This window comes from Glandiceps talaboti, chromosome 18, assembly GCF_964340395.1.
Source record: "Glandiceps talaboti chromosome 18, keGlaTala1.1, whole genome shotgun sequence".
Lineage (NCBI taxonomy): Eukaryota > Metazoa > Hemichordata > Enteropneusta > Spengelidae > Glandiceps > Glandiceps talaboti.
This window is the reverse complement of record NC_135566.1, coordinates 18810001-18825000: the sequence shown is the minus strand read 5'-3', so window position 1 is coordinate 18825000 and position 15000 is coordinate 18810001. Positions and strand designations below refer to the sequence as shown.

Sequence of the window (15000 nt, the reverse complement as noted above, 5' to 3'; positions counted from 1 at the left end):
ACAGACACAGACACAGACAAAATGAGATGGGTGGCTGGCTGGCTGGCTGGCTGGATGGTGGATGGATGGATGGATTGATGGCTGGATAAAGATATATGTACGTAAAGTGATTGTCACCAGTGTGTGTGTCTCAATTAACCAACAAATCTCGGGTATTTACCAAAATTCGTTAATTTTAATTTAGTGTGTCTGTTTATCGACTGATCCATCAATCGTAAGACTCAAGAGATCAACCTACATCAACAATGTTTCTCCAGTGTGACGTCTTTCCCTCCAGTAAAGTAGATGCATGGTTCAAACCAGCATTGTTTACACAAACATCCACACCGCCATGTTGTTTCTTGATTTCTTCAAACATGTCAAGAATTTCACTTTCCTCTTTCAAATTACACTTATAAGGATAAAGTTGTCCTCTAGCAGACGAACCTTTCAACTCCTTAGACATTTCCTGTAATATAAAGTTAAGAGATCATCAAAGTGACGTGAATATAAGCTTGTAAACAGGAGTAAACGGGTATCTAAATAAGTTTCCCTTAACAAAGTGAAAAGACGTTGTATCGATGAAGAACACGTAACGATATCCAGTTGTAGACGACTACCTAAGTTATGAACTGTTCTGGATGATATGATCTTATCCTTCCTTTCCCCACCTTCACTTTTCGTTGTTTGTATAATTGAAGTTTCATTTACCATTTATTTTTTAGTTAAATACACGCTTGAAGTTTTTGGAGACAGCTAATTAAACTTTATCACTGCCATATATTCATGTGGTGTGATGTGGTGTGCAAGTGGTGGTGTGATGGTGGTGTTTGTGAATATATACGTGTTAACTTTGAGTGTAGCTTAGCTAAGACTCGAAAAGGGGGCACTCAATTTTTTTTTTGCTTATGATTTGAACCAAATTAAACCTTAGTAGCGGTCGCTTACCGCAGGAGTGAGAATGATTTTGTGTATATATGTGTGTAAATATTCTAACAGACGATGTAGAGGGTGGAAGAGGTCACTGGCGATACCCAGTACAGTGTATGGATCGTGTTAGAACAGGTCCCTCAAAATATAATTTTTCTGGTTATAATTTGTATGTATAAGTTTATAGAAATACGTGTTTCACCCAGACTGGGTGTCTGGCCGTACGTACGCACCGGAAAAAAACGTAGCAGAAACACTGCCACTAGACTTGAAAAAAAAATATAACAAGGGACTCTTCGGATTAGGCAAGAACTACATGTAACCAATATGTGTGAACAGCCACTAATATGTTGATAAACTACCTGGGTCGGATTTACCAAATGCTCCTCCCAGATAAACAATCGTATCCCGTTGCACATGCGCAAACCTACTTCCGTAGCGTGGGCACATAACCTGTTTGGACCTTGGCCTTTTTAACCTCTAATGTAACCTCTAATGTTAAGGTAACCCCCTTCAATGTCTCTCTCTCTCTCTCTCTCTCTCTCTCTCTCTCTCTCTCTCTCTCTCTCTCTCTCTCTCTCTCTCTCTCTCTCTCTCTCTCTCTCTCTCTCTCTCTCTCTCTCTCTCTCTCTCTCTCTCTCTCTCTCTCGTATGAGTATGAGTATGAGTATGTTTCGGTTGTCTTGTTCATTTTCTAACAATTTGTGTTTCCGTGATTTTCTATACCAATCCAGTGAATATTGTTGCACTTGCTGTGCGGGGCAATTGTTACCTTTTTAAAGGGGACTTTAACACGTGGAGTTTCAATTAATTAAGGCCAAAAATAATATTTTTTAGGTTCCGGTTATCCGACCCCAACTAGCTTTTCACTGCCGATAAACATTGATTGCGAAGTCTCACGAGATTGTACTTCCAATCTCTAATGGCTGTACATCTGATAGGAATAAATAAACAACACAGAGACCATTTGGAAAACAATGGAAAACCTGAACTATAGACACTCACACATGAAAAAAAATATAATAAAATAAAATAAAAAATCTACCTACACCACCTATTCTAAAAGTGAGCATAACCGGAACCACACAATTTTTTATTAGGCCTAAGTGGCACCTAGCCACGAAAAAAATATGCAAACTGCATGTCACAACAGAGAGCGTTTACTATTATTATTTCTTGCCATCCAGGGGGGATATATAATGTACAGTCAAGATTTTGATCAATGGACACAATTGTTCTCTGTTAGTATTACGCAAGCAAAATATCCGGTACAATACCAGGTACACTATAATTGTTCTAAACAGTGTGCTAATGTCATCCGAAAAATAAAAAAATACAATATGGTAAGTAGTTGAGTAAAACGCGTTGTCTGATTCAACAACAATCGTATAGCCTCCCATCTCCCGACCGGAAGGAGGCGGGCTTCGATATACATTCTGTAAAAGACTATTCATTGACATGTACATCATGTACATAAAGTTATGTAACACAAATACATGGAATTCCATATCAAAAATCATGTATACATATTTTCATAAATTATGAGAAATCTACGGTGGCTTGTTAGTGTCATTTGGTGATTTTGAATTTCCAACATTTTCACCTGTGATTTTTTCAGTTAATTGTCAAAGTCCAAAACTGAAAATGTGGAAAATACAAAACCAAAGAAACAAATGTCGGAAATTGATAATCAATCTGAAAAATTGTTTACACCACGGTGGAAATTATTTACACCGGGTGGAAATTTTTCCACCGCGATTGATTTTAATTTCAGACATTTTCACACGTGAAAACGTCGGAAATTAAAAATCACTCCGTATAAATTACATCAACACCTGAAAAGTCATTTTGAGAGACCCGAATCTGAAAAATGTAAAAGTATTTCTAGAGAGAGACCAGTCCTGAATGTAAGACAGTGCGTGCTTTGCCAACTCTATTACACTATAAAACAGTCGGTCTTTCAGAGTACATATTTCTGAACTCGTAACTCAACAGTGGCTACGTATTATATACTTGATTTGTCCAAGTAAACACGAGTTGTTAGCTAACCCAGCAGTGAAACCAACAGTCACGTCTACGTCTTCTCCATTGATCTGGTTTCATCTGCTTTGTAGCAGTGAGCAGTAAGACCTTACAGTGTACTCGATACAGGAAGGACGGATGATTTTAGACATAGTTACACCATGGAGGTATAATTACAAGTATACCTCCATGGTTACAGCTATTCGGTGTAAGTAAATGTAAATTACAATAATACAACCCTCGGGGGTAGTCTGGATGACCAGCCTGTAGTTCTGTGAGTGAAGCTATAAATCGTAACGATACTGTATAGGAACTAGACAAGGGGGTCAGGGGTGTACGGCCCACATTCAAATCACCTACGCATACTACTAGTATATAAGACCCACTGTTAAGTATTTCTAGTCACAAGATCCAGTCAGACACCTTTATTCTCATGCCGTGAAGGTATTTCTAAAATATGAAGACATTATTCATGGTATCAACCCTATGATGCGGGAATTATAAATGAAAAGGCAACCCATATGTAGGAATTTTTCGCGGAAAAGTAACCCATTTGGGCGTTATGTAACTTTCTATGAGAGTACCCACCCCATCCCACCCCACCCCGAATTCTACGAAGTCAAGGACTGTGGAAGAGTCTACGTTCGCAGTATAGTACATAACTTTTACATATACCTCGATTTTATCTGGGAACAAATCACAACCATAAACTATCATCCCATGTTCCGTAAGCTTCCGAGTTATCGCTGCCCCGATGCCAGAAGCGGCCCCTGTTACAAGCGCTACACGGCCAATCCAACGTTCCATGTCGTATACAGCTGGTTGTCGGTTCGCCATTATTTTGGAGTTTGTCAATCTCTTCGTATGCTGTTTTAAACTGAGAGAAATTGCAAAAGAAAAGAACCACATTAAGAATTTAAATGAACGTTAATGTTTACGGAAGCCTCCATTCAGGCACAAACTTGTCTGTGGTTAATGGGGAAGTACTCACTCGCACTGTTGTTCCAATCGTCAGTACATTCACCAAACCGTTTCCTGCTCACAGAAAGCCCGGTCAACCAACGTTTCACTTGTCTATGGGAGGCCGTTCAGGGCAAAAAGTATTATTCTTATTTATATTAGCTATAGCTAACCCATTTTGCACATGCGCACATGTGTAATCATTTGTATACACGTTTCATGCATCTAGCTGGTCAAGTCGCACATTCTCTGACATTATCTGAACTTAAACTTATTTTTGATATTTTTAGACATAAGGAACATTTGTGGAACATTTTCTTTTCCATTGCATTATTTAGACTTTGTGTATTTTATGGAAAGTTTCTTTTTTTAAATTATATTTTGTGAAGCGCCTCTGAACAATTTTTATTTTTGGATTTTGGCGCTATACAAATGTTTACTTTATCTTTATCTTTATCTTATTCTCGATCTCTCAAAAAAGAACCCAGATTAAGTATATTAATTTATTTTATCTCATTTTGTTGTATATTCGACATCATTTACATATTTGTTATTGCAACTTATTCACTGTTGGAGACGAGCTCCCAATGGACCTAATTTGATCCTCTAGCATGAGGTAAAATGCTATAATTGCAAATATTGAGAATTTAATCTAATTTATTTCAATGGAATTCAAAAGTTTTTATCAGTTTTAGCTCAGACTAGTTTAGAGAACAGACTAGAACATGTAGAAACACCTTTTGTAGGGGGGAACAAGCAGAATTTACCGGGAGACACGAACAAACATTGGGTGCGAAGGGCTAGGGAGGGGCATGAAAATTCTGATGGTCTGAAAGGGGGCACTCAATTTTTTTTTGCTTATGATTTGAACCAAATTAAACCTCAGTAGCGGTCGCTTACCGCAGGAGTGAGAATGATTTTGTGTATGTATGTGTAAATATTCTAACAGACGATGTAGAGGGTGGAAGAGGTCACTGGCGATACCCAGTACAGTGTATGGATCGTGTTAGAACAGGTCCCTCAAAATATAATTTTTCTGGTTATAATTTGTATGTATAAGTTTATAGAAATACGTGTTTCACCCAGACTGGGTGTCTGGCCGTACGTACGCACCGGAAAAAAACGTAGCAGAAACACTGCCACTAGACTTGAAAAAAAAATATAACAAGGGACTCTTCGGATTAGGCAAGAACTACATGTAACCAATATGTGTGAACAGCCACTAATATGTTGATAAACTACCTGGGTCGGATTTACCAAATGCTCCTCCCAGATAAACAATCGTATCCCGTTGCACATGCGCAAACCTACTTCCGTAGCGTGGGCACATAGCCTGTTTGGACCTTGGCCTTTAACCTCTAATGTAACCTCTAATGTTAAGGTAACCCCCTTCAATGTTTCTCTCTCTCTCTCTCTCTCTCTCTCTCTCTCTCTCTCTCTCTCTCTCTCTCTCTCTCTCTCTCTCTCTCTCTCTCTCTCTCTCTCTCTCTCTCTCCACTCTGTACACGGGATCGACTTGGACTTTTAGGGAATTATCTCAGACTACACACAATGTTCATGGTTAACCTGGATCATTTGGAAGTGGCCACGGAGCAGATCGAAGCTCCTGACCTCGGACCGTCTCTCCAAAAGTGAATCCATAATTGTATTATTCCATTAAATTCTTATAAACGTAAAATATACAATACTCAAATGATTGGGTGATAAAGTAATCAGCACCATAAATGACTAAAACGGAAGTATTGCCGTCGCCTTAAGTCAAATTTTGCAAATGATATTGGCAAATATGAAAACTAGCTAAACAATGTGATCACATCATTGTTCTTCCAACTGTCTGTAATTAGTCATTATTTATCTTTTAATAACTTAATGTTGTCATCTTAGAAAAATACTATTCCCGAAATGCAAACATTTGTTCCAAGTATCAATTCATGACAGCTGAGAGTTCACGGTGACCTCGCAAAACATCAAAACTTAGCGAATATTAAAACGTTGTATTCTGTCATCCGTAACAATAATGCGATGTTGTATAGTTCGCATTGTTGGTGATGTGGTTTACCTATGCTTTTCCTGCCATTTTAATGATCCTAGCTAGCTTACTTTTGTTTGTAACATTCAAGTTTCCATATCACTGTTTATGTTCAAGTTTCCATATCACTGTTTCCATATCACTGTGTTAAATGAAAGTACACTTTCCTGAAGACTTATCGTACACTAATTCAAGACTATAACCCACGACTCTGATTTTAGGGAAATGTCGTCTCAAGATCATTTAAAATAATCTGCCTTCAATCTGGTGTGATGAGGACACAGTCACGCATTAACACTTAACTCACCTGAGTTACTGGTTTCTTCCACTGGGGTAAACTGTCGTCTCTACGTTCCTTGCTGTTGAACCTTTCCACACATTAAAAAGCAGGGGCGTGTGGTTCACGCAGGTTCTCGTACAGTCGATCGCGTTCATTGCGCAAGCTTCCGATCCTTTTGTTTCAACAAGTCGATTATTGTTAGGAATGAATACACTTGACTTAATTAACTTGGACACTACAACCTAATGATATTATAAACTGCACAAAAGAAAGTGAATATTAATTGTGTATGAATAGCACATGGCTGTATGGTGTCTAAATGACTTTTGATATTTTCACTTGTTCTTTATGGTGTATGAATGTATAACAAGTTTGAGCATGTACATACTGATAGACAATCGTGTGATTTAAAACGGAACCTACATGTGTAGGCTTTATGGATCTACTTACTTGTCTGTGGATCTACACAATTCAAGTTCGCCAACAAGCAGGACAGTGACAGAACTTTCTAGATTAAATACTAGTGTTTACGAACAGAACGCCCTAAGGGAGCCTTCGGTATTTACAGGGGGTCGGGGGAAATCACAGTCTGTTAAGTAAAACATGACCACCCCCCCATTCTCTATTTGTATAAAGTGACCCTCCCCTTTGTCCCATTTTGTAAAACATCACCCTCTCCATGGCAATTGCATACACTAAACGTTAATCAATCTTCCCAGTATATGTATACATACAGATTAACTGATTTTGACTCTGTATTAGAAAAGCAAGCACTGATTATTACTCATGACAGAATGAGATTCATATTATACATTATAGTGCTGAAATAATTGATATTTATTATTGTTTTATGCAGAGTTTAATTTTGCAACGATTCAGAGGGAGAATGCCAATGTGAAGTACAGATTTCAAAGGCTATACATCTCTCACTAGATTCTGACAAGAATCTAGTGAGAATCTCATGATAATCAGTAATTTGCATGCAAATTAGCGAGAAGACGATGATGAGAATCTAGTAAGAATCTAGTAAGAATCTAATAAGAATCTAGTAAATTATCTATTAGATATTTGTATGCAAATTAGCGAGAAAACAGAATCTAGTAAGAATCTAGTGAGAATCTAGTAAGAATCTAGAAAATTATCTATAAGAAATTCGAATGCAAATTAGCAAGAAAACAGTAAGAAGTAAGAAACGAGTGAGAATCTAGTAATAATCTATCAGATATTTGTATGCAAATTAATGGGAATATATTAGAGTCTGATAGATTTTGATAAGAATCAATTCTATCAGAATCCTACTGGCTGTCCCCATTCCCTACAGAATGACAATCTTCAAAATAGTGTATTATGCAATGAGAGTTATTACCAGTGTGTGTATATACATTTGTATCCACAACAATATATGAAAAGGTGTACATGAACATACAAGATAAGTAAATCATTTGAAGCTTGCCAGTACATCTGTATGCCTTTTTAGGATGTAAATTACAGAGGGAGAATGCTAATGTGCAGTGCAGATTTGAAAGGCTATACATGATTATTTCTTCAATTAAAGAGTGATAAACTTGGCACCGGTTACTATAACTATTAATTATATATATGTAGATATTTGAACAACAACATTCACGGACAGTATGAGTGATAAGGTGAGATGGTTCACTCAATAAAATGCACCGTTTTATGACAGAATTTTCTTACAATATTATGTTTTTGTACTTTTACATCTCAAAACACACAAAACAAATTGACAGTCATTGAATCTTCAGTTTGGTCACAAAACTACGGATTATAAAATGTGAACCTCCCCAAACAATATAATGCAAAATATGACCCTCCCCCCAAGAACAGGTTTGTAAAATGTGACAGTGACCACAATTACGACCTGATAATTACTGTCAGCTTTACTAGATCAAAGAACAATACATGTAAATGACAAAGCATGTTTTCATCCCATACGCAAGCCACCAACATGCCTATATCCGGTCACCTTAAATCCCCCCCCCCCCACCACCTTGACATGCCCATATCCGGTCAGTGTAAACGCCCCCCCCCCCCTTGACATGCATATATCCGGTCAGTGTACAAAAACGAACAGCACAACAATGACATTCACATAATTACCTTTCAAAAAATATATCCTAATGGATAGTTATCATTATCACTTGTTGAGAAATACTTGCATGAAAATGGGTTATTGTTTTCCCCATGGCTACTTCCGTCTACCGAATTTAAGGGAGCCTTCAGTAATTAGGAGGGGAGGTCAGGCCCCGGGGCAGATGCCTAAAGCATAACACTCCAATGACTTCGTTGTGCTAAAAATTGACCCTCAAACATGACCCTCCTTAATCCCACCGCTGCCACCACATTTAGAGTTTTAAAGGTATTGGTTATTTCCCAACTACTACCAACGTAGTGAATTTGTGTGAAATCGGCACTGCATTAACGGCACTGTATTAACGGCACTGCATTAACGGCACTTTATTAACGGTACTGTACTAACCATTAGCTGTGTTTGGATCTCATTGGTTGAACTGAAGGCCAGAACATAATTACTCCCAAACACTAGATATAGATGGGGACCTAATCCCGATATTGTCAGGACCGAGATCACGCGGTCACAGTCTCCACTGCATTATCTCCAGTATCTTACCCAACGAGTGGAAAGGACATGTTTGTGATAAGCCCTACAGGTGTGGGAAAGTGAATTTATAATTATTTACAGTAAACAGAACGACGCACCCCATTGGTGGCATTGGGCGTTGAGATGTCGGTGGCATGCGCAGCCAATCAGGTTCACGTTTTGAAGGCGATCTAAGTTATTTGAGTTTCAATGATTTTCCCTTCAAAGCAGTCAGTTGACGGATATATAATATATAACTCAATATATGTAAAATGTTTATGCTAGAGCGAACAGTACTCAATACAGATGTATATAGAGCGGTGTAAATAACGCCAAATCATGCAAGATACACAGGACTGAGCCGTTCCACAGTGTTGCACGCTGTTGTGATCATCACTATACGTCGTGAAACACAGCAACAGCTCCTGTGCATCTTGCTTGATACTGTTATATATACATATGTCTATTGATATAGGCTTGATAAACAAATTGCTATTAGAAATAACAGACAAGATAAGTTTTATCAGAAATGCTCATTGCTAGATAATCTCAACTAAGGGTTTTCTTTCAAGTTTGCTTTAACAGATTCTTAGTCACCATGACTATGTCTAAATTAATTTTAGTAGCTCGGGACAGCTTTGTTTGTTTGGTTGTGTGTTGTTTTTTTCCTTTTGGTATGTGTTGTTCTTTTTCGTTTGTTTCTGTAAGAAAAAAAAGAAAAAAAAGAAACGTCTCTGTAATAAAAAAAAGAAAAAAAAGACACGTCTCACTGGGGAGGACAGTGCTGAACGCAAACGTCGTAGAGTATAATACACTTAATCTAAGAAATTAGGTCATAAGTCGTAACTTTTTTCCTGGAGATCGCAATTAGCGTGAAAATCTTACGTTACGGGCGTGACGACCCAATTTCTTAAGTATATATTTGAATTTTGATCTTCATAAATCTATACCGTTAGTCGTCTGATGATGGCATTAACAGTGTGAAACACTCTGTAACAGCTCCTTTGTATCTTTTTTGATACTGTTATATATATGTGTGTGTGTGTGTGTGTGTGTGTGTGCACACGTGTGTCTATATATATATATATATATATATATATATATATATATATATATATATATATATATATATATATATATACACGTTGGAGAGAGTCTCAAACGTCAATAATCGTAGTCATAATACATTGACTACTCAAAACGCACTCCACATATATTGCTGTCGTTTACACCCAACAACAATATTTAGCGCCCTGAACGACGTCGACATTTCAGTCTAATGCGAACACAGCTTTCTACCTTAGGCATCCCTGGCCACACAGTGACGTCACATTTTATTTGGGAGGAAAACGCCAATGTGATTGGTGGGTAATTTATAATTATTTGGGAACGCAAATACTAGTTTGCAAACTTGTTCAAACTTCTGAGCAAAAGTTTTGAAAGAAACAGCTTATTTTCTTAAAACATAAAAAAGAAAAATCCTGATGAAGTATGGGTCGATTTAAAAGTAGATTCGAAACTCATATTTCCTTTTTGTACTGAGAAATATGCGTTATATTTTCTCATATTTTCTGATGTTTTGTATGAACATTAACACGTTTTTTTTTTCATCAAGTTTTACATGTCAGGGGTTAGCCTAGACTGGCTGGAAGATGACTCGCCTGTTGCCCCCACCCCCACCCACACCCCCACCCGCATTACCATGATATCGAAATGGTTTATAATCACTTCTATCTAGGTCAATAAACCACTTACAGCCCATTTCAAATTACCGTTCACCGGCTCTCTTTGATACAACCACGCAGAAACAAATAAGAAACTGCATTACGCTACACGTTAACATTAGCAAGATTGAATGAATACAGTTTCTTTCCAAATGAACTAACGCCGCGACACCATGCGGACATCAAATGCAGACGTCAAAACATTGGAGCCCGCGTATCTGTGCCTAGTTGCACTTTGACATAATGTAGCAAGAAATTGCTATCTTTGTGTAGAACATACCGTTTCTTATTGGTTTCTGACAGGTTTTATCAAACAGGGTCAGTGAATGGTAACTTTAAACAGACTGTAATAATGTTATCATCATTATTATTATAAAAAAAAAACATTGCAATGATCAAACTTTACAATGTCAACACATGTGACAAACACTACTTTAGCGTACATATTTTGTGTCAAGTGTTTTGATAGAGATATGTATTCGCATTCTCAGGTCTCCAAAATTGTATGGCAGGCTTTATGTTTCGATTTTAACATCATACTTCAAACAACAACAAAAAGGTAAATTAATGTTGACACATAAGTGAGTTACTAAACCATAAATGATATTTGATACAAGGTTCAACTTTTCAAGGACGTATGTCATTTTTAGATGAAATTTATTGCCTTTCATGTCAAAATCTGTAATACTCACATGACATACATGTCTACTCATGTGGGTGTGTTTTATTTGATACGGGCTGGGTCTTAGACGCACAGTTTCAGGTGATACCTCCAAGGCAACTGGTAACATTTTCTACTCGGTCGAGTTCAAGGTAAGCATGTGTGTTCTCTTGTAACGTAATCATTATTCTGTGAATATTTGCTTACGATGTCGAGATAGGTTGGTGGTGGTGGTGGTGGTATTGGTGGTGGTGGTGGGTTATAATTAACGATGTGTAGGGAGGTAGGATATCAACAGCGCCTATGGGGATAAAATTAACAAATTGAATGTTTATGAGGAGTTATAAGCTAATGTTAATGTCAAAGTTTAGCGAAGGAAAGGAGGGTGTATGTAAGGGTAAGATTCAATGGTTGTCTTCGTCAAAATGGTTAAAATACCCTGGGAACTTGAATGACCGACTGATTTGTAGCAAATGGCGGTGCACAGACTATCATACCGACGCTCCATCTTATGGTGAATATCGAATCGACACAGTGCACGGAATTCAGTGAAAGCTTCTAATTTGAAAATGGGTGTGATAAAGTAATGCAATGTAAAAGGAGAAAATCCAAGGATTAATTTAAAACTTGAACAACACATTATGTTGTAGAAAAGTAATTCTAACCGTGAGATTCCTCTGTGATGTTGTGTCATACATTATCATTCGAATTCGAACCTGTAGAGTTCTTGTTCAGTATTACATTGTTTCTTCGCTGTGTCTTGAATATGTCTGGCCTTGCCATTTCAACGCCAACGTGTACATGTATAGGTATCGTAAACAGAGAAACTCGGCAAAATAACACAATCAACAGCCGGACCTTTACTTCTAAGTAAAGAAAGGTGGTGACCACACCAGAATATAAGACAACACAAAAGACTATAACTCTGAATCTATAATCCATAAAATTCGATTGTTAATCAACAAGCACATCCATTCATTTTTTTCTCCGTGATTCTAAATTATATTTTATTAGTGCCTCGCATCTCTCCTTTTATATAAACTCTGCAATGATTATGTTTATGCTATATGGACTCTATCGTACCCGCATGGAAACCGTTTCCAGGCTATAATAAGTATTCAATTTTAATACTGTCCGGTAAAATATGAAGACAATATTTTCTGGTAGCCATAAATTACTCAATGGCGCCATAATTTCTGATAGCGAATATTTAGTTAGTGGTTCTTATCATATCTACAGCTTAGTACATTTAGACCTAAGTGCTTTAAATACGAACAAAAGAGGGGGCGGGTCACTGATACAAATCCTGTTGGATCTGTATAGGCGATTTTCTTTGACCAACTGCAATTCGCGCAAAACCTGGAGTGCATGATCCACAAACATAATGGGTAGGTTATATCACTCCTCGCCATATAGTACTGTCACTTTGTATTAAACCTGAATAGAAATCTGCAGAATGTTGGAATATTAGTGTATCTCTGTCTATTTGTCTGTATTGAAAATTTCGCTGCTTCCCCGCCTATCGTGACACACATCCATCCATTCATACGAACGCACATATACATATACATATACATATACATATACATATACATATACATTTACATACATTCGGAATGACAGTTATTGGTACACCCATAATGTCAGTGTTTAATTGATATTCGAGTTCCTAGTAAGAGCCTTTATCAGACATGTGATGATGTGTAAACATGTTTTTGTAGTCGTTTCACTTTCTTTTCAAAATGAACAAAAAAAAGCAATCACCAAACATCAGTTTGATCATTAATACAGACTGTACCATTTTAGACAAACACAAATCAAAGCGAAAACCAAATTATTAACTTAAAGTTATTTGCAATACAAAAAACATTGTCAAGGAATAAGAAGCAATTTTAAAAACGAAATAAAAAAATCCAGCAAAACGTTGCCGCTACGTTAACTAAGTCCAGCTGCCAAATAAGATATTTTACGACTTTTACAGCGAGATATTCGCGATTTTCTCTAACTTGACATTCTAAACCAATTTTCAGGTAGTAAAGTAATGTTTAGCCAGAGTTCACAGTCATGTTTACAACAACGTTACTTCACAGTCTGCCATAAGGGCGAATAGCATTATACCCTAGAGAAAATTGACATCATATGATATTCGAAAAGAGAGACTAAATTTAATAGTCGGTGTCTGATGTAAGCAATAAGCCATGTAGGGGTGATGCCACCCTGGGCGGTACTCTCAGATATGTATGATTCATTCCTTCCAGTGAATACGAGTTCCGATGTTTTTCTACTGACATGGCAACCGTATCCATGACGTTGTCTCTTTGTTTGTTTATAGCAATGAATTATGATAAGAGCTGTTTACCCCGCATAGCTTCTGCTGACATATCTTTTATTTATATATATCATAATTTGTTTATGGATAACTTATTAATATATGACACAGTTCAAATCAGAATGGGCCTTCACGAAGGAAACGTGGGTTCGATGCGATGGTTACAAACGTTAATTCTTGACAACCTTGCAAACACTTGGATCAATCATAGACAGTGGAGGGACACTGTCTATGGATCAATGTAGTTGAAGCAGCACTAACAGGTTATCATTTGTGTAGCTCGGCAAATAACGCATTTCCTGTCTTATATCGAAGGATTCAAAATACACATAAAATAATGTGATCTGAAAAATACACCGTCGACTTTTCATTTACATTAGTGGGTTTGGTTTACGTGCGTTTACGAAGCCCAGCGACGTGTGAATTGTCTTGGTGTTACAATCACAACCAACTCCCTACACCGCCAAGCAAAGGTTGGAAACACAGCAGCAGCAATAGCTGATAGAAATCAGTCCTGAGCTTGTGAAAATACCACCAACAGCTGTATTTCTTGAAATAATTAACCCTAAAAAAAGTCTCTGGGCCAGGGTTTACCATGTCAATTCTAGCATCAATTTTAAGAGAAGCATGCATGCTTTAAAAAAAATCCTAGTTAAAAAAAATAATATCTACCCCAAAACATCTAATGTATAATGTGAAGGGATTCACACTAGCGGACACCAGACATACACAATATTTACTTAACTTGGTTCTGTTTGTTTGATGCTGTGTTGCTAAGGCAACGATGTCACTGCTTCTATATTTGGACCGACAGAGCTTTGTGAGGAGTGAATGAATCACCAAGCAACATAAGTGGAGTAAAGTGTACACGAACATAGATTGTACACACTGTGTGTAACTACGCAAGTTGTATGAGGATTCTGACTATTGTTTCTCCTACGCCTAACCTCAGACCACTAACGAAATACAGCTTCGGCCGCTGAAAGTAGGCGCAAATTTCTTTCAATTTTAGTCGCTATGAGATTATTATGTGTGACACATTCTCATTTAATTGTAATCGTCCACAAGCCACGACAGATTTTATGGTTTTCGGTAATTAGACTATATCTCAAGAATGCACGCTTCAAATGTAATATAATTTGATACATACATTTGCGATACCTAAGCGCGTCTGCCCTGAAAATATTATTGATGTAGCTGTCAGTTTTAATAAGATATTGGCATTTTTCGGTAATTAGACGGGATAGCCACAAAAAAGAAAGTTGTTGTTTCTGGCCACAAAACGTTGTCTAAAGTGGTGTGACGACGTGAATTTTGTTTTAATTGTTCATGATTAGTTCTGCAGGTGTCTTCCCTGAAGGAGCAATTGATGTAGGGAGCGTTGTTTTGTGTTTCCCCTTGGATCTGTAGTCTGTATTGGCTGGACAAACACGAAAAAAAGATCGAAGCGGGGTATTTAAGTGATG

The 15000-nt window shown here is 37.4% G+C and overlaps 1 protein-coding gene across 2 annotated transcripts in view; it reads right to left on the bottom strand.

Annotated features, from left to right (window-relative positions):
• LOC144449480 (dehydrogenase/reductase SDR family member 11-like) overlaps window positions 1-6295 on the bottom strand; it is a 12917-nt gene extending 6622 nt beyond the window's left edge. The window contains exons 1-3 of one of the 2 annotated variants that reach the window (XM_078140020.1): window positions 6228-6295; window positions 3607-3808; window positions 239-448 (exon numbers count right to left, since the gene is read on the bottom strand). In XM_078140020.1, coding sequence (XP_077996146.1) covers window positions 239-448; window positions 3607-3768 — 372 coding nt within the window. In that variant the 5' untranslated portion in view covers window positions 3769-3808; window positions 6228-6295. Of the gene's footprint in view, window positions 1-238; window positions 449-3606; window positions 3809-3922; window positions 4011-6227 lie in introns of those variants that run through there. The other variant, XM_078140019.1, reaches the window with a different exon arrangement.
• Window positions 6296-15000: the final 8705 nt, after the last annotated feature.